Source organism: Morus notabilis, unplaced genomic scaffold (assembly GCF_000414095.1).
Source record: "Morus notabilis unplaced genomic scaffold, ASM41409v2 Scaffold19, whole genome shotgun sequence".
NCBI classification, from domain to species: Eukaryota; Viridiplantae; Streptophyta; class Magnoliopsida; order Rosales; family Moraceae; genus Morus; species Morus notabilis.
The window spans coordinates 126899-151353 of NW_010360880.1; the positions used below are offsets into that span (position 1 = coordinate 126899).

The 24455-nt window shown below is 36.0% G+C and overlaps 4 protein-coding genes across 7 annotated transcripts; 3 read left to right on the top strand and 1 right to left on the bottom strand.

Annotated features, from left to right (window-relative positions):
- The first annotated feature begins 4784 nt into the window (after window positions 1–4784).
- Window positions 4785–11756, top strand: LOC21404988 (protein STRUBBELIG-RECEPTOR FAMILY 3). 3 transcript variants are annotated; one of them, XM_024165218.1, is made up of 18 exons: window positions 4785–4942; window positions 5159–5251; window positions 5429–5617; window positions 6090–6219; window positions 6312–6383; window positions 6749–6814; window positions 6930–7001; window positions 7104–7175; window positions 7267–7338; window positions 7418–7483; window positions 7664–7729; window positions 7832–8235; window positions 8330–8760; window positions 9546–9817; window positions 10331–10469; window positions 10789–10925; window positions 11016–11172; window positions 11271–11756. In XM_024165218.1, exons 3-18 carry the CDS (start codon window positions 5497–5499, stop codon window positions 11376–11378), a joined length of 2385 nt encoding a protein of 794 aa, XP_024020986.1. In that variant the 5' UTR covers window positions 4785–4942; window positions 5159–5251; window positions 5429–5496; the 3' UTR covers window positions 11379–11756. The 3 variants fall into 3 exon arrangements, with proteins under 3 accessions (XP_024020986.1, XP_024020988.1, XP_024020989.1); XM_024165220.1 differs by having other exon boundaries at window positions 4785–5251; XM_024165221.1 differs by lacking the exons at window positions 4785–4942; window positions 5159–5251; window positions 5429–5617; window positions 6090–6219; window positions 6312–6383 and having other exon boundaries at window positions 6781–6814; window positions 6941–7001.
- Window positions 11757–12412: 656 nt separating this feature from the next.
- On the top strand, window positions 12413–17901 carry LOC21404990 (secretory carrier-associated membrane protein 1). 2 transcript variants are annotated; one of them, XM_024165224.1, is made up of 13 exons: window positions 12413–12815; window positions 13305–13370; window positions 13602–13703; window positions 13815–13877; window positions 14373–14406; window positions 14493–14615; window positions 15485–15547; window positions 15632–15725; window positions 16724–16769; window positions 16882–16949; window positions 17070–17118; window positions 17371–17436; window positions 17516–17901. In XM_024165224.1, the coding sequence occupies exons 1-13, from the start codon at window positions 12762–12764 to the stop codon at window positions 17600–17602; spliced, it is 915 nt and encodes a 304-aa protein (XP_024020992.1). In that variant the 5' UTR covers window positions 12413–12761; the 3' UTR covers window positions 17603–17901. The 2 variants fall into 2 exon arrangements, with proteins under 2 accessions (XP_024020992.1, XP_024020994.1); XM_024165226.1 differs by having other exon boundaries at window positions 13311–13370.
- Window positions 17902–18598: 697 nt separating this feature from the next.
- On the top strand, window positions 18599–22065 carry LOC21404991 (pentatricopeptide repeat-containing protein At1g73710). Its single transcript, XM_010097511.2, has one exon. The coding sequence runs from the start codon at window positions 18651–18653 to the stop codon at window positions 21705–21707; it is 3057 nt and encodes a 1018-aa protein (XP_010095813.1). The 5' UTR covers window positions 18599–18650; the 3' UTR covers window positions 21708–22065.
- A 4-nt stretch (window positions 22066–22069) lies between these two features.
- LOC21404992 (pentatricopeptide repeat-containing protein At1g03540) lies at window positions 22070–24055 on the bottom strand. Its single transcript, XM_010097512.2, has one exon. The coding sequence runs from the start codon at window positions 23974–23976 to the stop codon at window positions 22075–22077; it is 1902 nt and encodes a 633-aa protein (XP_010095814.1). The 5' UTR covers window positions 23977–24055; the 3' UTR covers window positions 22070–22074.
- Between the last annotated feature and the right edge of the window lie 400 nt (window positions 24056–24455).

The following is a 24455-nucleotide window of genomic DNA, read 5'->3' on the forward strand; positions in this document are numbered from 1 at the left end:
TAATATAATTATATTTATATTTATATTTAAATAAAATTTAATGTAAAATAACAACGTATTTTAAAAATAAATTAAACTTAAGTTACAATTTTACTCAAGTTCATATTTTTTTTGTAAAATTTGAGTTTAAACTTAAGTTTTAATTTGAGTTGGGGCTAAAATCGGGTTTGTTCTTTTGGAGTAAAATTAAAAAAAAGTTTAAACTCAAGTTACAACGGGACTGTTCTTTTGCCGTTTTTGAGTTAGGTAGTTTGAGTTGAGTGTTTAAGTTGAGTTTGAATTATAACTTAAGTTGAAGTTGTAATTTGAGTTTGTGTTTGGTTGTGTACATTTGAATTATGTTTGAGATAAGAATCTTTTTGAGTTTGTGTTTGAGTGAGTCAAAACTTGAATTTGTATTTAGATAATATTTTAATAAAACTCAATCTGATGGAAAATTTTAATAAGGTATATAGGTGGGGTTTTATTCGTCTTTTCGTTATCAATGCATAGAAAAAAAAATTATCTAAATCAGAATTAAAATGAAAAAGTTATAGCATTTTTAAGAATAGAAAAAATATTGTTCATTAACTTAAGTTCGAGTTTCTGAACTCGAGTTAAAGAGGAAATTTGAACTCGAGTTTTAGTTTCAAACTCGAGTTCAAACCTAAAAGAACATGAACTCGAATAAAGTTGTAACTCGAGTAGCTTTTTTGAGTTTTTAACTCAAAAATGGGGCTGCCGAACAGCCATACTTTTTCAAGTTCATGTTCGTTTGTAAAATTTGAGTTTGAACTCGAGTTTTAACTTGAGTTCAAGTTTCCCCTTCAAAAGTTCTTAAACTTAAACTCAAGTTAATAAACAAATATTTTTTCTATTCTTAAAAACATCATATCTTTTTCGTTTTAATTCCGATTGAAATGATTATTTTCCTGTGCGTTCACAACGAAGAGACGAATAAAACCCTACCCATATACCTTATTAAATTTTTACATTACCGTTGAGTTTTTATTAAAATACTGTTTAAATATAAATTTAAGTTTTGACCCACTCAAACACAAACTCAAATAGATTCTCAATTCAAATCATAACTCAAATGTGCACATCCAAACACAAACTCAAGTTACAACTTCAACTCAAATTATAACTAAAATTCAACTCAAGATTTATACTCAAGTCACCATAACTTAAAAATACAACCAAACAAGCCCCGAGTTCAAGTTCTCCTTTCAACTTAAGTTATTAAACTCAAATTTAAGTTAATGAACAATATATTTTCTATTATTAAAAACGCCATAACTTTTTCGTTTTAATTCCGATTGAGATGATTTTTTTTCTATGCGTTCACAACGAAAAGATGAATAAAATCCCACCCATATACCCTATTAACATTTTCTATTACCATTGAGTTTTATTAAAATACTATATAAATACAAATTCAAGTTTTGACCAACTCAAACACAAACTCAAATAGATTCTCAATTCAAACCATAACTCATATGTGCACATCCAAACACAAATTCAAGTTACAACTTCAATTCAAATTATAATTTAAATTCAACTCAAGATATACACTCAAGTCACCATAACTTAAAAGTGCAACCGAACAAGCCTTAAGTTCAAGTTCTCCCTTCAACTCAAGTTATTAAACTCAAATTCAAGTTAATAAACAATATTTTTTTTATTATTAAAAACGTCATAACATTTTTGTTTTAATTTCGTTTGAGATGATTTTTTTTCTATACGTTCACAACGAAAAGATGAATAAAACGCCACCTATATACCCTCTTAAAATTTTCTATCACCATTGAGTTTTTATTAAAATATTATCTCAATACAAATTTAAGTTTTGACCCACCTAAACACAAACTCAAATAGATTCTCAATTCAAATCATAACTCAAATGTGCACATCCAAACACAAACTCAAGTTACAACTTCAATTCAAGTTATAACTCAAATTAAACTCAAGATCTACACTTAAGTCACTATAACTCAAAAATGCAACCGAACAAGCCCATTTGTTCATTAGCTTGAGTTTGAGTTTATGAACTTTAGTTGAAGGAGAAACTTGAACTCAAGGCTTGTTCAGTTGCATTTTTCAGATTTTAACCCCAAACTCAAGTTAAAATTCAAGTTAAAACTCAAATTTTACAAAAAAACATGAATTTGAATAAAGTTGTAACTTGAGTTTAAACTTTTTTTGAGTTAATATTTTTTCTATTATTTAAAAACGCTATAACTTTTTCGTTTTAATTTCGATTAAGATGCTTTTTTCATGCGTTCACAACGAATAGACGAATAAAACCCCACCCATAGACATTATACTTTATTAAAATTTTTCATCATCATTAAGTTTTTATTAAAATACTATCTAAATACAAACTCAAATTTTGACTCACTCAAATATAAATTCAAAAAGATTTTCATTTTAAACCATAACTTAAATATACACAATTAAATATAAACTTAAATTACAATTTTAATTGAAATTTTAACTCAAATTATTATAACTTGAATAAGCCTTTATAATTTAGAAAAAGGTAACAAGAAGAGATAATTTCAATTTGGTTACGTAAGCAAGAGTTAATAGTGGGGCTGTGGGAGCTTTCCCGTAATTGGTCGGTGGCTAATGCTATCAGCTATCAGGTAGATTCCCTGATAACTGACGGGTAAACTGAGGATTAATTAAATAGATAAAGACCGTTTAAGCACAAAAAATAAAAATAAAAATAAGAAAAGGATAATGACTGTTTTAAGACTTTCTTGCCGTCCTTAAAATAGATAAAAGCAAATTTTATAATTTTTATAAGTGGCTTTTCTGACTTGGAATTTTCTTTTACGCCTTCCTTTTATTCAGCCAAAGAAAAGCAAGAAAGAAAAAAAGAAGATACCTTTATTGCTATGTGCTACTAACGGTCCACAATGGGCAGGATGGATTTTTTTGTAATTGACCCAGGCCTCTCTTAGAAATATACTTTTGTAGAAACTCTAAGGCTCGTTCACTTTACGGATTTGAGTTTTTAATTCGAATTGAAATGTGATAGTTTTTGAAAACTTTTTATTGTAACAGAGAAAGTTAGATGTGATATTTTTTGAGAGCTTTTTACTGTAGAAACCTAAAACTGAAAACTCGAATCGGTGAAATGAACGAGACATTGTTAACATGAAATTTTTAATATTGAAAATAAAATAAAAATACATAATTTATCATGATTTTATATAAAATTATTATTTATATCATACTAAATAATTTAAGTGCTATCGTGATCTTTTATTTTATCTTTAATAATTAAATGTTAATTATTTATTTTAAAATAAAGTGATATAAATAATATTTTTGACTATTTCTTGGGTCATTTTTTATTTTTTTCCATTAATTAAAGGATGGTTCATAAAAAATCCGCCCTAAAAAGGAAAGGTTCTTTCATAAATAACGGGATAAGCTAAATTTATTTGCTTTTTTTTTTTGTTTTGTTTTGTTTTTAACTACCAACTAAAAGAAGCTAATTGAGGGGAGCGGTAAATTTGCACTTCGTTTGTTGGTTGAACAAATTTGCATATTCAATCAAGATATTTTAGTTTACCACGTTTTAAGGATTTTATTAACAATTTCACAGAAGAATTATCACAGTAATTCCGTTTCAAAAAAAAAAAAAGAATTATCACAATAGTTTCTAAGATCTAAATAAAAGTTTTTATGGACAAAAATTGGCATTCATAGATTTTACCAAAATATTGGATATATTGTTTTACTCTTTAGATTGACATTTATGTGACCTAGAGTATCCAATGTACATGGAATCCTTCTCCTCAAATAGACGGCAGGGCAATAGCCAAAGAAACAAGTTTATCGGTTTTTTTTTTATTTTTTTTATAAATAAATCTAAACTACATTTTTGTCTGAGAATTGATGTTGAAAAATCAAAGAAATGGACAGAAAACGGAAAAAAAAAAGAAAGAAAATTTCATGGGCTTTTAATTGGTTCAGCGCAAAGCCCAAAAAATAATTCGACAATGCACGTGAAGCCCATAGAAAAACTGGCGGCTATTATTGACAACTACATTTTTTTTTGCCTTAAAAAAACACTACATTTTCCTTTTAATTGCCGACCACAACGCGCCTACAGTTGACGTGCATTGTCCTATCCTATCCAGAATTAAAAATATATATGCCCCGTTCACTTCATCAATTTGAGTTTAGAATTCGAATTTTGCTACAGTAAAAAACTCTTACAAACAATCACATTTAACTTTTTTGTTACAGTAAAAAGCTCTCACATAAAATTACATCTAAACTCGAATTACAAACTCGAATCAGCGAAGTGAATGAACCCAATTTCTTGCTTTGCGCGACTTTTTTGCTAGATTTTTTTTTTGTGTGTGATTGTATCTACCAATATCATGAATCAACGCAAAACATTTTAAAATAGACCAATTTAAATTTTAAAAAAAAATCATAAATCGGAAAGAAAAGAAAAAAGAAAAAGAAGTGCATTGCACGCGCTAATGGAGGGAGCGTGGAAAAGCAAGCATCCACCGTTCTCAAAGACATGCAAAACAGATATGTATGACTTGCACGCAGTCACTCTTACTTGGCTGGCTTGTTCATTTGGACACACAAAGAAGAAGAGAGAGAAAGTAAATAAAAAAAACACACAGAAAAAAATTAAAGAGATGTTTAGTTGATGGATTAAAATTATTTTTAATTTATGTATATTTTATTTGAGAGAAAATATTATAACTAATTATGAACTATAATTTAAATCATATTTGAATCTTCTAATCAAATATCCTTCCAAAAAAAAAAAAAAAAAAAAAGGGAAAAAAATGAGAAGGCTAATAAGTGAGAAAAAGAATTCTCTGAGAGGAGTTTCAGAGAACCTCCCCCACCCTTCACTTCTCACTCACCTGTACTTTTTTCTTTTGCCTTTTTTCAAAATTTTTTCCAGCTCTTTCTGAAGGTTAGGGTTTCTCAGACCTGAAAAAGCAATTTAAAAATGGAAATTATTTATTATAATTCTCTGTAATAGGTTAATTTTGACGCAATATCCGCTTTACGTATCTCGCTCCATTACTTAATTCGTTGAATCTTAGCCCCTAAGTTTCACTTCTAGCTTGAAGCCTTTTTTTGTCGTCGTTGTTATTTTTGGAGAAACTGAAATCTTTTGCTTTTTCAGAAAGTTCTCAACGCTTTTCGCACTTGTTGTTCGCTTCTTCTACTTCGACTTTCTTCAGCATTTGCTAATTTCTTAAAGCTCCATATCTTCTCTGTAAGTCTTCTTCTTCTCCTTCCATTTTTTAAGGTTTCCGTACATGTTTTCGCTAATGCAATTCAACATTTCGGAGTGTTCACTGTCTGTACGATATTGTTGATCTTGTTTGTCTTTTGTTAATTGGATTTACGTAAAGACTTTTTTTTTTTTTTTCTCCTTGGGTTCGATTTTCAGATTGCAAGATGTATTCGTGAACTGGGAAAAGGAGCTTTTAGAGAGATTACAAAGGAGTTTTGGGATCAATGGGTGAGAATAGATCTGTGTTGAAGTGGAAGAACTTGAAGATCTGTGAAAAGTTGTTGTTTTGGTCAGTATTGATCTGCTTGGTTCAATTATCGCTTGGAGTCACGAATCCCGATGACGGTAAGGCTTTTCACTTTTGCCCTTTTTGGCTATGATTTTAGCATTTTACTTCTTCTGCCACTTTGATTCCCGAGTAAGTGTGGAAAATGAACGGGAATTGAGTGTTTAATCTTCATTGGCTAAAGGTTTATTATTATGCTCACTGGACTAGAGGTTTATTATTATTATTATTATTTTGTTTTTTGTTTTTATTTTTTGGGATCCCAGGTTTAAGCTAACATGGGCTTTCTAAATAATCTTTTTCTGCATCTTTTTTTAGTTCAAGTATGTCTATATGAATGAAAGAATTAGTGTTTGAAGTATATCTACTTGCTTGAAACATTTCAGCACGACTTTGTGGTCTTTCTGCAATTGCATGACGTAGTTCAACATGTTTCTAGTCTTGAGTGTTTTTATTTATTTTTTTCTTTTATGTTTTCAGTGCTTCATTTAATTGACAAGTTTATTATCTACATTGCTTCTTTTGCATTAGTGGCTGCAATTAATAAGTTGTATGCGGCACTGGGTTCTCCTGTTCTGCCCGGATGGACCGCATCCGCGGGAGATCCTTGCGGTGAAGCATGGCAAGGCGTTCAATGTAACGAGACAAGCATATTGAGAATGTACGGTAACCTCCTTAATCCACTTCCTTTACCGAGTGATGTTACTTGGCATGCTTAATGTGATTTTCTTTTTCATTGTTTTGTAATAATAGAGTTCTTAATGCTGCTAATCTGGGAGGAGAATTGGGCAATGATCTTGGAGCGTTCACTTCTATCAGAGGAATGTAAGTGGTACCATCTCTCCTTCTTTCTTTTCCTGCATTTTTTTGGGTGATTTTTTTTAGGGTCTTAAGCTTCTTTCCCATAATCTATGCGTCGGAAATGTATAATTTATAGAGTAATAATCAGCTTATAAGATAACACAAGGTTTTTAGCGCATAGTTACTAGTTTGTGTTTACCTACTTCAGGGCTTTGACTATGAGTAAATCTGGTTAGGTATGTAGAGGATTTGGGGGTGTTCAATAAGGTGAAAAGACTGGTTGCATAAGCGTCACCTGGTTATTATTGTCATTTCTTTTACCATTGCATAATTATTTTATGCACTTGTTCACTATTATCACTAATGCTTGTGCCGTTCTCCTGTGGCAGAGATCTAAGCAATAATCACATTGGGGGTAGCATTCCATCCAATTTGCCGGTTACCTTGCAAACCTTGTATGTTTGACTCTGAAATTACCATTCTATACATTATTCAATAACGCGGTGATTTTGAGTTTTTCTTTGTATTCTGTTAAATGTATTCAAAGGATATCATTCTTTACCTTGGCAGTTTTCTTTCAGCTAACCAATTTACTGGAAGCATCCCTGATTCTTTATCGTCATTGAATCAGCTCACAGACATGTAAGCCACTTGCTTTTTTTTTTTTTTTGTGTGGGTCTTGATGCTTGGTCAGTCACTCCACCTGTGCATTTCATACCTGAGTTAAGTTGTTTTGCCTTCCAGGTCTCTTAACAACAACCTTTTAACGGGAGAACTTCCAGATGCTTTTGAAGCACTCACTGGGTTGATAAATTTGTATGGGCCCTTTCTGAACTTTTCAAACCTTTCTTCTTTCATTTGCTTTATGGTTAATTAATAGATGATGAGACCACTTATCTTTATGCAGGGATTTGTCCATTAACAATTTGAGTGGGGAACTGCCACCCTCATTAGCAAGTTTGTCATCTATAACCACTCTGTGAGTGTTTCACATAATAAAGCCATTAATAGTTCACTTGCTATCTCACCAACAACATATCTAACTCTTTCATTGGCAGACGTTTGCAGAACAATCAACTCTCTGGAACCCTGGATGTCTTGCAAGATCTTCCCCTTAAAGATTTGTACTTTTCTACTTTGCAATCCATTTAAAATTTTCATTACATTTTCAATTTGACGAATTTCCTATTCTAGAGTTACACAGATTCCGTAAGATAAAGTTTTGTCTTTACATGGTTCCAGTTATCATATCCTTTTAATCGTTTTACTAACATATTTTGAGTGATTCTCTTGTTGTTAAACAGGAACGTAGAAAATAACCTTTTCTCAGGACCAATCCCAGAGAAGCTTCTTGCCATCCCGAATTTCAGGTGAGAGGGATAGAAGATTACTTACTTGCTTGTCTGCAATTACATGGAAAACGTTTTGTCACCTTGCGCATTTTTATCTGCTGATTTTCATATTTACTGCAGAAAAGATGGAAATCCATTTAACTCTACAGTTGCTCCATTACCTCCACCTCCGTCTTCGTCAACCCTTCCATCACAGCCAACACCATCACCACCTATTTCTGGGGCTCCGTCTTCTGGGAAAACACCTGCAAAACAAGCTGATGGACCCTCTGCATCTGAGGCTTCACATTCTGGTGGATCGAAGAAAAGTGTTAGCAGGGTAGTTTGGATATCAATTGCTGGGGTTATATCATTTGTGGTTTTGGTGCTATTACTCTTCCTTTGCATTCCAAGGTGTACCCGACAAAGAAGAGCTGCTGATAGAGTTTCCAAGACACATCGAATAGGTGCATATCAAGGGGACAGGGACAGTTCTCCTAGGGACAATGGCTCCTTGGTTCAACCAAGTAATCAAGTGCAGAAAGGCAATTACATCATCTTTAGCTTTTATTTTCTCATACTCTGTAGCATCATGCTTATTTGTTTGTAATCTAAATAGATTGCTGAAAATTTGAACAGATCCAAAAGAAGTAGTTGTAAGGCCCAAGGAGAATCAGCAAACAGACGCCAGAAGAATGGGAGCAATTCCGAAGCACCATAATGAACAAGAGACAAATGTGCAAAGAATAGGCACAGCACCAAAGCGGGAGGATCACAAGATAGATTTTGGCGTACTTGATGAATACTTGATGCCTCCTCTTCCTCCTCCGCCTCCCCCTCCCCCACCTCCTCCCCCTCCACCTCTTCCTGAGAAGGTCATCGTGGAGCCCATGGTACCGTTTGAAATGCCTGCAGCGAAGCCTTCCATGAAAGCTCGTAATCCTGCCACTTCTGCGAAGTTTTACAGTATTGCATCCCTTCAGCAATATACAGACAGCTTTTCTCAGGATAATCTTATTGGATCGGGCATGTTGGGAAGTGTCTATAGGGCGCAGCTACCTGATGGAAAGGTATGATAGTTAGTACCAGTGGTGGATTAATTAACTGGAATCTGTCTTCGCCTTTTATTTCTTACCCCTTGCAGCATCTTTGTGCTAGGTCAATGACTCAACAGGCTTCATTCTTTTCTTCTCTTTGTTTGATTACTTTCATCAGTTTTCGAGCTTGCCATTTAGTCACTTTTCTGTCATTGACTTGGTGCCATTAGAATGCTAATTGAAAGATATAACTAATGTTTAGCAAGACAATTTGAACGAGTTGGGACATTTATTTTCATAGGAGATCAAGAGGTGGTATTTTAAACGGCCTATGATATCACATGAAGAGAACAGGAAATCAGTTGTATGAGAGGTTCAGAACATGTCATATTTATAGCGGCGAGTTGGTCTTCTATCCCAAAATACTTTCATTTTCAAGGATTCTTTAGTGTCTTATTTGAGTTCTCTCTCTCTCTCTCTCTCTCTCTCTGTTGTCAAATCTTTCCTTAAACTTCATTGAGAAACACTATACACTAATTCACGCAATATGGTCTCTGCCTGAAGTGTAAATTCTTCAAAAGCTTGGCTAAAGAGCTGAGAGGTTGGTAGGAGTTATAGGTTTTGGTTTATATCGTACTGGAAGATATAGGAGCTAATATGCTAAACAAAATTCTGATTTTTAGCTTACTGATTATAGGTGTTTCTCAGTAATGGGTTTGTTATTAATATTTCTCTTTTCTCATGTAGTCTCTACGATGTCTGCATATGCTTGTAATGCTTTGAATTTTGAGACCTGATGTTTTCGTATGCTTTCGTAGCTACTTGCAATCAAGAAACTGGACAAGAGGGCTTCTAGTCAGCAAAAGGATGATGAGTTTATTGACCTGGTGAACAATATTGATAGAATCAGGCATGCCAACTTAGTTGAGCTCATGGGTTACTGTGCAGAGCATGGTCAAAGGCTACTTGTCTATGAATATTGCAGTAATGGTTCCCTGCAAGATGCTCTGCACTCGGATGATGAATTTAAAAGAAGGCTTTCATGGAATTCTCGCATTAGAATGGCACTTGGAGCTGCAAGAGCCTTGGAGTAAGTCACGAACATACTATTGACCTTCTATTGGTATTACTATTATCGATTTTTTTGTGCATAGTGGTACATAGCTCGTAGCAACATGCAAGAGGGTCAGTTTTTCCTGGAATTTCACTACTCTTTTCACCCTTATTAAGTAGATTAGGTCTTGGCATGCCCTTCAGACAGTTAGAACACATGTTACATTTATCAATCCACTTTTTATTGTTTCTGGTGCAATCCAACTGATATTTAGAATAAGGCACAATGCTCGGCATTATGTCAAAGGTGGTAGTACTAAGTTCAATGCAATCTGTTGTTTTTCCCGAATAAAAGCGTGTTGATTGTTGCAGCTTAAACGTATCCATGTCTACCAGTTTATAATAAGATCCCATACCTTCAACATTACAACGAGCACACAGGAAAATAAATAGTTTTAAGTCTATGTGTCTTTTCTTATACCTGCAATGGATATGTTTTGGAGACACGCACCATCTGGGGTACTAAAAATTTGTTTTCTTTTGTGCAAAGGTATTTGCATGAGATTTGCGAGCCACCAGTTGTACACAGGAACTTCAAGTCTGCCAATCTTCTCCTTGATGATGACCTTTCTGTGCGTGTATCAGATTGTGGTTTAGCTCCCTTAATATCATCGGGATCTGTGAGCCAGGTAAGTCATAACACAATAGCTTCACTAAGGACCTTACATTAATTTTGTGGTTTTACAGTAATACATCCAACATCTATCCCAATCACCTCAAGGACAGGACAAAACATGGTTTAGTTTTTTATGCAACAGCGTTACTCATTTAAACAAAAAAAGAACAGCTTTACTAATTTTGCACACTGTTTTTGCCCTCCGTTGGTTGTTTGCAATTATGTTCCTGTGGACGAACCGAACATAGGTGAAAAGAGCTTGTTAGAAGCACTAATTAATAACATGCTTCTTTGTTTGTGGAGACGAGTCATTGAAACTTTCCTTTTCCCAGCTGTCAGGACATTTGCTATCAGCTTATGGTTACGGAGCTCCAGAGTTTGAGTCAGGAATTTACACTTCCCAGAGCGATGTTTACAGTTTCGGAGTGGTTGTGCTAGAGCTTTTGACAGGACGCCAGTCTTATGACAGGTAGAAAAAGGCAAAGTGATTGCAAAGTTTAGCATCTGTTCTCCCCTTTACTTTCGTTACGTAATTTTACTTGCAAATTCTTGACATCAGGAACCGGAGTCGTGGAGAGCAATTTTTGGTCCGATGGGCGATTCCCCAGCTTCACGACATTGATGCATTGTCAAGGATGGTAGATCCTTCTTTGGTCGGACAGTACCCTGCAAAATCCTTGTCGCACTTTGCCGACATTATATCTCGTTGCGTTCAAGTAAACATTTTGCTTCTCTAGCTTGAATGGTTGATGATGTCTTGTTCATATCCTTTATTAGATGATGATGTTAAACAATTTCAAATGCATTTTTACAGTCTCAGCCAGAATTCAGACCACAAATGTCTGAAGTTGTCCAGGACATATTAGACATGATTCGGAGAGAGCCTCATGGCAGCGGTGCCAGCGGATCAAATGAAGACTAGATTGGCAAGAGTGATAAAACTGGTGACTAGCTTATTATGAACGATGAAGATTCAGAAGCTGAAACTGATGGAACCAAAAAAGGGTCCATCACATTACAGATATGAAGATTTATCAGACAAATTCCCTATACTAACGCAGATCAGATTTGACCACTCCAAGCTCTTTCTCGCGCAGGGGAATCATTTTCTGGTCATCACAAGGAGCCCTATGGTCGGTTGCGAGAAATTCAGAATTTTGTTGCCAATTGTTTTGTAATCATTCTATTCTTCATTAACTATGCAAAGCTTGTTTATAACATAAGAGCTAACCCAATCGTTTGGTGGTTATTGTTTGTTACTACTAATTCTTGATAATGGAAATTTTTTTCCCCGTGTGTATTCTTTCCGTGTGTTTCACATATATTTATATTTTCGATGCAAGTTGAGTTGATGGTGTAGTTGGTGGAGAGTTTTTTTTTTTTTTTTTTGATATCACCTTTTCCAAAAACAAATTTAAGTTTTAGGTTTTTTCTTCTTTTTTTTTTTTTATTTAAATTTTGGATAAGAGGATGAGATTCTTTCTTTTGTTTTCTTTTTTCCGAAGAAATGAGGTAGGGGTTTTAAAAGGGCGTGAAAAATTTTAAACAAGGGATATATCGTTCACAAACTTAACGACATGAAACTTTAAAATGTAGATGTAGTTGTAATGATGTAATGATATTCAAGCAAAAATAAAAAATAAAAATTGGTGTAACGATACATCTCTTTTTTTTTTTTTTTAAAGGATACACTTACCTTATTTTAAAATTCTTCAATTCGAATCTCCACCCTAAATTAAAAGAAAATTACGGTCTTATCTAATAAAACAACAAATAGTCACATCGAACGACACATAACTTTCGACGAACGACATGTCAGTTCATACCCAACAACATGTTATCAACTAAAGAAACGGAAAAAAAAAAAAAGAAAAGAAAATAAAAGAAAGCGTATTCAATAAGTTCTGATTTCCTTTTCCTTCAGATCCTCACTAATTTTTTTTTTCCTAACTAATACACTTTCACTAATTTTTAAGCTTATTATTAATTATTAATTTATTACCATGTTCGTTCTTTCTCGTCTTCTCGAACACCGCGTTCCAGTCTTTTAGATAAAGTTTCCTCCGTTATCTTTCACGCGCCAACACTTCCGTTCGTTTTCTCTTCCATTTTTCTCAGGAAACAATCAGCTAATCCCAAAATCAAGACTTTACCTACATTTTCCCCAGTCTCTGTGTGTTTACCCAAATTTCACCTGAACAATCACAATCCACCAAGCATTTTTCCCATCACCGGAAACCCTAGTCTCCTTCAGATCTCCTTGTTCTCGCTCATTGCTAGAGCTTAGATCTGCAGATTCGGTCCCATGAGTCGCTACGATTCAAATCCTTTCGAAGAAGAAGAGGTCAATCCCTTTGCGGTAAGTTCTAATGCTGGAATTCCTACATCAATTTGCGGCCATTTCTGTTTTCGATATGATGTTCAATACAAGCACATTTGTTCGATTGATGTCTGTTGATTTCGATTTGTAATTGGTTGGATTATGTAAATCTGTTTATACTCGGTGGCGAATTGAAATTAGTAATGTAGTGAGTGTAATTTTGTTCTCGCTTAATTTTCTATTTCAAACGTCATCTTTTTGGTCCGGATTTAGTTGTGTGGGAAATGGTTGATATGGATCTTATGTTTTATTGTCGATTTGGATTCTGAAAAGTGGAAAGTGTAGGAATTCCAATATCGAAGATCAAGCATTTATTATTCTTAGTACTTATTCCATTTCCTGCTCTCTCCTTATGCTCTTCACATGAAATTTTAACGAACGAAGTGATACTTTTATCTACATTATTCATGAAATCTTTGAATTTGAACTTTTTTATAATCTGGAAAATTTTCGTGTTTGTAAAATAAGGACCAGGCAGGTCGAGGGAAAGGATCAGGGCAATCAAATTATGGTGGAGGTGCTTTTTATATGACAGTAAGTTTGCCATTTTCCTTTGCTTGATACCTTCTCTTAAAGCATGAAACAAACGAATGTTGGAAATTGCAAAATGAAGCCTTGGATTATTGCGAACTTGCATTTTATTCTGCGCTATAGTTTTTCGTTCATTTTAGTTTATTATGTTCAGAGGTAGAGATGTAGTTGGTTCTTTCATATAGATACTTTGATGTTATCTTATGTTTCCTTTTTTGTTCATTAAATTTTTAGAACCCTGGGAATGTCCCCCCTGCAACTTCAAGACTTTCACCCCTACCTCCTGAACCTTATGATCGTGGTGCAACAATTGATATTCCTCTTGATAATGCAAAGGTACACTAAAACGTGCACACCTGATTGTATTACGCTATGATTGTTTGATTTTAAGCAATGTCTCTTTATTTTATATATATATATAATTTTTTTTTTCCTTTTTATCTTTAGGATTTGAAAGCAAAGGAGAAAGAACTTCAAGCTAAAGAGGCTGAATTAAGAAAGAGGGAACAGGTATTCGTAGTTTGTTTCTTCTAACTGGTCATTTAGTTCTAAATTTCTAAATTCCATACGTGGCTTATTTCTGAAATTGCATATCCTGGCGTGTTTGCCAAATTTTGTAGTCATTTACTCTTTCACTTTTGTTTAAGGATGTTAATCTTGAGGGTCATAAGAGCCAAGAGGGGCTTCTTTTGTAGTGAGTTGTTAGCGTAACTGCTCCGAATGAAAGTAAAATTCAGCCATTTTTTGATTGAGCATGTCTATAAAATATTCAGAATTGTTTTGTTTTGTTTCTTTTTTTTTTTTCCCGAGAATTGTCATCTTAGGCTATATTCCATATGCAAATGTGAACTTTTTCTTTGCCTTTTGTTCTTTATTTAATTGTCAAAGATATAGAATCTTGCTTTAAATTTGGTGGTGCAGTCCTTAGATTAGTTTTAGAGTCTTGTAGTTTTACTTTTTAGACGTAAGTTGTCTCTTACTAAATTACTCACAATGTGTTTGCAGGAACTAAAACGGAAAGAAGATGCTATTCAACGAGGTTTACCGATTTCTATGTGCTCAAAAAGAAAAACGAGCTAATGTATGCTATGTATTTTTACAAGAATGTCTTTTTCTTTTTGGCAGCTGGAATTGTTATAGAGGAGAAGAATTGGCCACCATTTTTTCCGATTATCCACCATGACATTGCAAATGAAATACCAATTCATCTACAGAGGATTCAGTATGTTGCATTTACAACATTCTTGGGTATGTCAAAGTGCTATTCCTTTTGGTAATTAGAGACTTGGGGCTGTTTATGATTGCTGTTTGAAGGTTGCTTTTAGATTATTAAACAATCTGCAATTGTATAGGTCGTTGGTAAAACCTATCTTTGCCTAGTAGATTGTAAAAATCGCACCCAACGGCAGAATTGAAGCAGCAGCACAAGGTTGCTTTTCCATTGCTTTGGCCGCCATTGTTTAAATTTACTAAAATGGCTCAACCATCGATTATCATTTTGAATATATCTATTCTGGTCATCTCTCTAACAAATGAAAACGACTTTTTTTTAGAATAAATTTTTGAAAATTCACTTCTAAAATTTTTACATTTTTCAATTAATGTGGGTTTTAATAAGAAATGAGAACCAAAGACGTAAATAAATGTGCAAAAATTCTCTTATTAAACGTTCAATCTAAATTCTACTTGGTATTCGCAACTATGCTATTTACTTCAATTATATTAAAATATGTTTTTTAGTCAAAAACGTTTAAAAAATATGCCACTTACTACAATTACTGTTATTTTATCAGCACTACAATACCAAACTGGCCCTTGGAACCATTGTTGAAAGTTTACGTGCTATGTGCTGGAAGATATTATATGATCAAATACTTTTTTTTTTTCTTTTTTTAGCGAATTTGTATTCTAATTTCTAATACACTGGGGCTAGTAAAACCTGGAGATACTTATGGCTGTACGGCACTTCAATTTTCTCAACTATTATGGTTGTGGGTATGCTTTTTCTTGGTTTGAGGCTGTATTTACCCTGTTGTTATATTTTCTTTTTACAGAAAAGAATAGTAATAAATCGTGTGCTGACTTGAATTAATGAAAGTGCTGGTGATGTTCTGCAGGTTTGTTTGTGTGCCTTCTGTGGAATATCATAGCTGTTTCGACAGCCTGGATCAAAGGAGAAGGTTAATTTTGCAACTTTTGCATGCACCAGTAACTATGTTATTATTGTGTTTGCTTCATTTTATTTAAACTTGTCCTACATGCAGGTCCAACAATATGGTTTTTGGCTATCATATACTTCATTTCAGGGGTGCCTGGAGCATATGTTTTGTGGTATCGCCCTCTTTATCGTGCTATGAGGTACTTACTACTCTTTAACTGATTTGACATTGTTTATACATGGACACGCCATGTGATTTTACTTAACCACCTCGTTAGAGTTTGGACTCCCAAACAACATCCTGTAAAAGTATGCAATTTGTTTTAGCTGAGTAGGAATACCATACAATGAAAAAACAAGACTTGCAATGTTGGAGAGAGACTGTACGTTATAGGTTTAATAAAAGCTTGGTGGTACATTCTGTGCCAACTTTCAACGCATGTGACGACAAATACTCGTTTATGTTGTGCACATCATTTCCACCCATTGAGTGTGTCCGAGGTCATTTTCTAATTCATTTCATCTGTGCAGAATATGTTCTTCAATGTACAAAAGGAGTATTGATCATGAAGTTGATTTATAAACTAAAAAAAAAATAAACAAGAACTCCCATTGTTAGGACCTACCTGTTCCCTGCTATGATGAACCTTTTTCCTCTCTCTCTCTCTCTCTCTCTCTCTCTCTCTGTGTTCTGTGGTGATTATTTCATTTGAGTTGACAGTTGACTTAGCCCCGTTTGTTTCATTGGTTTAGTTCAGTTCAACTCAGTTTGAATAGTGAGCACAGTTTGAACTGATGTTTGGTAAACGTGTAGTTTGAATTATATTCCCCGTTCGAACTGAGTTAAACAGTCCAACTTAGAGTTTAGCTCCCCCCTCAAGTTCAACCGTTTAAATCATTTTTGAACAGTAAAAAGGTGCCCACTCTATCTTCTTTTCACACCTACCAAACACAAATTCAAATTTTATTCCCCGTTCAAATTAAAACTTTTACTGCACATCCAAACGTTAATTAAAACTATAATTTAAACCACAGTTTGAATTTTTTTGTTCAAATCAAAAAGTTCGAATCAATAAAATTCAAATTAGCGAACTAAATGGGGGCTTAGCCACCATATGTTTGATCTTAGTAATCTGTTTTATTCTTTTATCCTACAATATTAGACTTCTGATTTGTAATTGCGGGTTGTCTTCCACAGGACTGATAGTGCTCTGAAGTTTGGATGGTTTTTCTTGTTTTACCTGGTAAGTCTTTTTATAATCTCATCATTTGTATTTTTCTGGCATTCAAGTTTGATTTTTGAAAAATAATGGTGGTCAATATGTCTCATGTCTTTGGCCTCATCTCTCCTTGTAGCTCCATATTGCCTTTTGCATCTTTGCTGCAGTTGCTCCTCCAATTATTTTCAAGGGCAAATCTCTCACGTGAGTATTCTCTGTTGTTACGAGGGAAAAGAATGTTCATCTACTTATCATAGTTCCTTCTGGAACAGTAACAACATTTTCTCTTGAATTGATGTTTATGTGTTGTGATAATGGGGACAGGGGTATTTTGCCTGCAATAGATGTCTTGGGTGATCATGCTTTGGTTGGGGTAAGTTGCATCCTTCTACTGCTCTGTTAACTTTCTTATTATTTAAACAGCAACAAAGATTATTATTATTTTTCCCCTCCGTTCCTCTAGCTACATGTTGTTACAGTACAGGGACAGTAGTTTCAACTAATAGTAGGTTGTTGGGATGACCTTTCCAAGACTATTATGTGCAGGGAGAACTATCAGTGGAATTTCCTTTTGATCTATTTAATTATGCGATAATGATCATCATATCTAAACTTACTGTTGCAGATATTTTACTTCATTGGATTTGGACTGTTTTGCCTCGAGTCACTGCTCAGCGTCTGGGTTATTCAGGTTTCAATATCTAATCTTACTGTCTTGGTCATAATGCGTCATTTGGGTATCTTACATTTTTTTGACTTCTCTAATGCAGCAAGTATACATGTATTTCCGGGGCAGTGGCAAGGCTGCAGAAATGAAACACGAGGCTGCAAGATCGACCATGATGGCAGCTCTGTAATGCGTCGGCTTTGTGATGAAGGTGGTACTTGGGAACTCAGAGGCGATTTATCCAAATTCCTTTAAATACCCATTCCTTCGGCACTTTTCACAGCTTGACGTGTTTTGTAGTTATTCTTGATTTGTTTCATTTCTTTTCATCAGAGAGAAGTGTACTAAAACCAGAACATTGAGATAGTAGCTTGTTAGACCTACAGTTGTGCAGTCGGAGAGTGGCATCTTTGAGTCTTTGAGTCCGAGCTTTGACATATTATTTTTTCATGTTGATTCTATAAAAGCGTTTTGTATGTTTTTTTATTATTATTTATTTTATAATTTTAGTAATAATACGGTGTTTCGTGTCTCCCTAATATTTGTGCGAACTTGATTATAGTCCGACTTTTGAGAATCAAGACGAATGTCTGTATTCCAAGACGTATAACTTGATTAGATCAGAATGTCAATGTAACTTCTGGAAATGAGTATGCGATCGATTCAATTTCTCATACAAACTGTCATTAATAACTGCGACATACCGTTATCATAAATTATTGGTCATACAACCGTTGTTTATAGGAGAAACGGCATGTCGTTCCCTTTAAAAACTTAATGCCGTTTCGATTAGCAACGACGGTGCGTTCACAAAGTCTCGTCCAGAGTAAAAATGTTGTCGTTTCTGAAAACGATATGTCATTTGTCTTAAAGGAAGCGTATTTGCGCAAACAAAGCAATTTGAATCATCATCAAAAAATGGGCACATGAAAATTACTATCATAAAAATGCGCTAATCAAATTTAGGGTGCGTTTAGTTGGTGTATTCGTGTTATAATTTGAATCATAATTCGTAGTTTATTATAGTATTTTTTCTTATAAAAAATACACATAAATCAAGAATAATTCTTAATCATGATTCAAAATACATGAACCAAACGCTATTTTCGACTCTTAGAACTGAATCACAAACCAAAAAAATATGAAATTCAGAGTTCCCCCTTCCTGTAGTTCTAACTTAAAAGAGGCCCTTTTTCCCTTTGAAATTGAACCCTAAGACAAACTAGGAAGAAAACGCAATGATGCTTGGGTGCCAGAGCTACGGCTCCAGAGAATTAGGGCAAGAGCGTTTCCAAAGCTCACTAATGCAAACTCACGTTTTCCCTCCATCTCCAAGTAAGCTTCTTCATAAACCTCCTGTCAGAGCTGGGGTTTTTCTAGGGTTTAGTCTCCACAACCACAACCCTTCCAACAGACAACACCACTATTATACTGGCCAAAACCTTGAGATTCTCGTGAATTCACATACCCAGAAGCAGAATTCTTCAGGAGGAACTAGGGTTTTTGCAGGGTTTAAGGTTCAGTCTCATTCGAAGACGCTGGCTTTTCCCACCAAAGTTTCTTCTCTCAATGGTAACAAGAAGAAGAGGTACGGCGGCGTATTGCCTTCGATTTTGCGGTCCTTGGAATCCAACGACGATGTCGAGAAAATCCTCGTAGAATTCGGCGCAAATCTGAGTCCAAAAGAACAGACTGTAATTCTCAAAGAGCAGAGGAACTGGGAAAGGGTTGTTCGGGTATTCGAGTGGTTCAAGTCGCAGAAAGAGTACGTCCCCAATGTCATTCACTACAACGTTGTGCTGCGGGCACTGGGTAGAGCTCAGAAATGGGACGAGTTGAGGCTCCAGTGGATCGAAATGGCGAAAACTGGAGTTTTTCCGACGAACAACACGTATGGAATGCTTGTGGACGTGTATGGAAAAGCGGGTCTTGTGAAAGAAGCGGTTTTGTGGATTAAGCATATGAGAGTGAGGGGGATTTTTCCGGATGAGGTGACAATGAGCACGGTGGTTCGCGTTTTGAAAGACGGAGGAGAGTATGATAGAGCGGACAGATTTTACAAGGACTGGTGTATGGGAAGGATTGAGCTTGATTTGGATTCTATGGTAGATGGATCGGGCTCGGAACCCGTCAGTTTTAAGCATTTCTTGTCCACTGAACTTTTCAGGACAGGTGGGAGAATTCCCGGTTCCAGAAGTTTGACATCTTCATTGGAGAGTGAGAGTTCCATTAGGAAGCCAAGACTTACTTCTACTTATAATACTTTGATTGATATGTATGGGAAAGCCGGGCGGTTGGAGGATGCAGCCAATGTGTTTGGTGAAATGTTGAAGTCAGGAGTGGCAATGGATACTATAACTTTTAACACTATGATTTTTACTTGTGGAAGTCATGGCCATTTGGCTGAGGCAGAAGCTTTGCTTGCTAAGATGGAAGAAAGGAGAATATCTCCCGATACGAAAACTTATAACATCTTTTTGTCTTTGTACGCTGAAGTGGGTGACATTGATAAATCTCTCGAGTGCTATAGGAAGATCAGGGATGTGGGACTTTACCCAGACCTTGTGACTCACAGGGCTGTGCTTCATGTTTTGTGTCAGAGAAACATGGTTCGGGATGTCGAGATTGTGATTGAAGATATGGAGAAGTCTGGTGTGCGGATTGATGAGCATTCTGTCCCCGGCGTCGTTAAGATGTATGTTGATAATGGACTGCTTGACCACGCAAAGTTGTTTGTTGAGAAATGCCAGAAGGATGGTGGGTTTTTGTCGAAAACATATGTGGCAATTATAGATGTGTATGCTGAAAAGGGACTGTGGGTTGAGGCCGAGGCTGTGTTTTTTGGCAAAAGAGATTTGGTTGGAAAGAAATGGAATGTCATGGAATATAATGTCATGGTAAAAGCCTATGGCAAGGCAAAGCTTTATGATAAAGCTCTCTCTCTCTTCAAGGGCATGAGAAATCATGGGGCTTGGCCTGATGAGTGCACTTACAATTCTCTCATTCAGATGTTCTCCAAAGGAGATTTAGTGGACCGAGCAGTAGACCTCCTGAGTGAAATGCAGGGAATGGGTCTTAAGCCAAACTGTCTAACCTTCTCCGCTCTCATTGCGTGCTATGCTCGCCTTGGCCAGCTTTCTGAAGCAGTCGGTGTGTACCAAAAAATGTTAAGCACAGGGGTGAAACCGAATGAAGTCGTGTATGGAGCTCTAGTGAATGGATTTGCAGAATCTGGCAAAGTGGAAGAAGCATTGAAGTATTTTCAGCGGATGGAAGAATCTGGGATTTCAGCAAATCAAATAGTTTTGACATCGCTGATTAAGGCTTATGGTAAGGCCGGGTGCTTGGAAGCAGCAACGTTGCTATATGATAGGATGAGAGGTTTCAAGGGCGGTCCTGATATTGTAGCATCCAACAGTATGATCAATCTTTATGCAGTTCTTGGAATGGTATCTGAAGCAAAGTCGGTGTTTGAAGATTTGAGAAAAGAGGGTTTGGCAGACGAAGTTTCATTTGCAACCATGATGAATCTTTACAAGAGCACGGGCATGTTTGATGATGCTGTCCGAGTAGCAGAGGAAATGAAAGAGTCTGGTTTAGTAAAGGACTGTGCTTCATTTACCATGGTAATGGCATGTTATGCCGCCAGTGGGCAGCTACGCAAGTGTGGCGAACTTCTGCACGAAATGGTTACTCGGAAACTCTTGCCTGACAGTTGGACCTTCAAGGTTTTGTTTACCGTATTGAAGAAAGGCGGGCTGTCAATTGAAGCAGTGGCACAGCTAGAGTCATCTTATCAGGAAGGCAAACCTTATTCACGGCAAGCGGTAATCACTTCTGTTTTTTCTGTGGTGGGTATGCATGATTTGGCACTAGAATTCTGTAAAGTATTCGCGAAAGAGGATCTGAAACTCGACTCTTTTGCATACAACGTTGCGATATATGTCTACGGGGCAGCTGGGAAAATTGACAAGGCTCTGAATATGTCCCTAAAAATGCATGACGATGATCTGGAACCAGACGTTGTAACGTATATCAACCTGGTTGGTTGTTATGGGAAAGCTGGAATGGTTGAAGGTGTGAAGCGCATTTACAGCCAGTTAAAAAGTGCAGAAATTGAACAAAACGAGTCATTGTATAGGGCCATAATAGATGCCTATAAAAGTGCCAATAGACCTGACCTTGCCAATTTGGCGAGCCAAGAGATGAAATTTGTACTCGACTCGGAACAATATGCTGGTTCCGAAACTGGAGACGAATTTGATGAGAGTTTTTCAGAGACAGAAAGTTCATGATAGTAAGATGATCAAAGACTCCAAGATCCGAGTGTTGGAGTCTGTAGGAGGAAAAAGAATATTTATCTCCGCAAATCGTGTGTAATTTGTGCATTGTATATATAAGTTTAACATTTAAACATTCCAACACCGACTACAATTTTGTTTATCCAATCTATTCGGTTCTTCAATTTGCTAGTTCTTGTACAACCTCATCACTCAAAAAACGTTCTCCCTTGCACAATTATGTAGGGCTCGGATCTTGTTCGTGAGTTTATTTATGCGTTGACGATTTGTCTTGGATTTTTTGTCTTGAATTTTTCTATTCACGATGAAGGAAAATCTACTCTCTCACAGTCAAGTCCAATCCTTGGTCTTGATTCAATAATCACCCAATATTCCCTGCACTCGGAAAATTGTTTTTCCCAGGAAAATTTAGATAATCTGCATCAAAATGGTAATCCAACTTACCATTAGTTTCAATCCAACTCATGCCTGGCGTCTTTTTGACGCCTCTATCTTTCATCAGTTTTCTGATCTTCAACGCGTCATTCCATCGTCCAACTGCTCTATACACATTAGCAAGAAGAACGTAGCTCAAATGGCAGTCAGGTTCCAACTTCATCATTTTTTGCGCTATTCGCTCTGCAGTAGTAGAATTGGTACAAGTCGTGCAAGCACCCAAAAGAACTGCCCAAAGAGACGAATTGTTTCCACAATCTGCCTTCTCAATCAAATTCTCGGCTTCTTCTAAAAGCCCGGAACGGCCTAAAAGATCAACCATGCAATTATAATGCTCATGGCCAGCTTTTATTCCATACTCTGCTGTCATTGACTTAAAGAAATTTCTTCCTCGCTCAACCAAACCTGAGTGACTACAAGCAAAAAGAACCCCAACAAAACTTATGTAGTCAGGCTTGATGCCTTCCTTAATCATCTGATCAAAGACGCCAATTGCTTCTCCACCTCTTCCATTCTGAGCAAACCCACAAATCATCGAGTTCCAAGTTATCAAATTTCTAACTGGCATCCGACAAAAAACTCTTTCTGCGAAATTGATACAACCGCATTTTGCATAGAGATCGACTAAAGCAGATTCTACAATAACATTCCTCGAACTGCCCTTTCTCACATACTGGCAATGAACCTCTTTCCCATGTCTTGCTGCCGCCAAACCTGCACACGCACGAATAACAGTTCCAAAACAATAAAGGTCATCCTTTTCCATTTCCCTAAACAGCTCAATAACATATCCAAATTCTCCATTTTGGCAGTACACTCCCAGCAATGCCGTCCAAGAAACAGAATTTTTCACTGTCATCCTATCAAAAACACCCCGAGCATCAACAACCGAGCCACATTTTCCATACATGTCAACCAGACTGCTCTCAACAATCACATTCCCACAAAATCCACAAGTAATGACCTTAGAATGCACTTCCTTGCCTTGTCTTAGCCTCCCCAAATTACCACAAGCCGTAAGAACCGTTCCAAATGTATAACCATCTGCGAAGAACCCGGCCTTCCTCTGCATCGAGTAAAACAAGCCCAAAGCTTTCACAAACGAATCATTCCTCGTCATTGCTGAAATAACCGACGTCCAACATATAGCATCCGGGTCAATCATTTCATCAAACAGCTTGCATGCATCTTCCGGAACGTTATTCCTCCCATACATATCAATCAAAGAACTAACAATGACATGATTCGAATCAAACCCACACTTCACAACCATCGTATGAAAGCACCGGCCAAGTCTCAAATCCGGAATCTCGGAACACGCTTTGATCACGGCAGATAAAGTGAACCCATTTGGCTCCACACCGAAACCATACATTTCCCGAAACAACGAAATCCCATTTTCGGGTTTTCCCACCTTCACATATCCGCTTACCATTGACGTCCAAGAAATGACATCCTTGAAATTCAGGTTATCGAAAACTCTCCGAGTCTGCGAAATATCCGAACCCAACTTGAAATAAAGAGCAAGCAAGCTATTACCCACAAAGCGATCGGTTTCGAGGCCAGACTTGACGACATGGGCGTGGATTTGGAGGCCGGGCTTAAAAGAAACAGCCTTTACGCAAGTTTGCAGAAGAGAAGCGTATAGAGTCGGTTTGACGGTGATTTCGCCGGGATCAATGGAGTTCAGGACTGAAAATGCGTCGGAAAGCGCGCCAAACTTGCAAAGTTGGCGGATTTGGGATTCCTTGTGTGATTGGTTTTTGGTGTTGTGAAGGTTGGAAGAGGAGAGAGAGCTGCAATGGTGGCGTTTGAAGAAGAGCTTCATGAAAATGGCGACGAGATTGATGTTCAGATTGAGAGGGAAGAAAAACTGAACTTTGAAAAGAACGTCTTTTTTTTTTTTTTAATTTTTATTTTTGGCTGGACTCGGAACTTTGGTCATAGATTTTGTGGGGAAATTATACGGTGCATTTGTTACTCACTCACTCGTAAGTGTCCATCTTTAATTGTTAGATTAAATTTTTAATGATAAAAAAATGTATAAATTTATATTAAAAATTTACATTGTGTTATATAAAATTATTTATACCGTAAACTGTTAAAAAATTAATCTAATAATAAAAATATTTACTCTATCGACATCTCATAATTTTAGGCTTCGTTTATTTAACCGATTTGAGTTTTATTACAGTAAAAAGTTCTCAAAAATAATCACATCTAACTTTTTTATTACAGTAAAAAATTCTCACATAAAGTCATATCTCAACTCAAATTAAAAACTCAAATCAGCGAACTAAACGAGCC

What these genes read in the sequence shown, in the direction of transcription:
- LOC21404988 (XM_024165220.1), top strand. Translation starts at nt 5,497, where the DNA reads ATGGGTGAGAATAGATCTGTGTTGAAGTGGAAGAACTTGAAGATCTGT. An exon ending in CTCACTGGGTTGATAAATTT is followed by an intron (nt 7,176 to 7,266) that starts GTATGGGCCCTT and finishes ATCTTTATGCAG; the next exon opens with GGATTTGTCCATTAACAATT. An exon ending in GGACGCCAGTCTTATGACAG is followed by an intron (nt 10,926 to 11,015) that starts GTAGAAAAAGGC and finishes TCTTGACATCAG; the next exon opens with GAACCGGAGTCGTGGAGAGC.
- LOC21404990 (XM_024165224.1), top strand. Translation starts at nt 12,762, where the DNA reads ATGAGTCGCTACGATTCAAATCCTTTCGAAGAAGAAGAGGTCAATCCC. An exon ending in TTCCTCTTGATAATGCAAAG is followed by an intron (nt 13,704 to 13,814) that starts GTACACTAAAAC and finishes TTTTATCTTTAG; the next exon opens with GATTTGAAAGCAAAGGAGAA. An exon ending in GGTTTTTCTTGTTTTACCTG is followed by an intron (nt 16,770 to 16,881) that starts GTAAGTCTTTTT and finishes CTCTCCTTGTAG; the next exon opens with CTCCATATTGCCTTTTGCAT.
- LOC21404991 (XM_010097511.2), top strand. Translation starts at nt 18,651, where the DNA reads ATGATGCTTGGGTGCCAGAGCTACGGCTCCAGAGAATTAGGGCAAGAG.
- LOC21404992 (XM_010097512.2), bottom strand. Translation starts at nt 23,976, where the DNA reads ATGAAGCTCTTCTTCAAACGCCACCATTGCAGCTCTCTCTCCTCTTCC.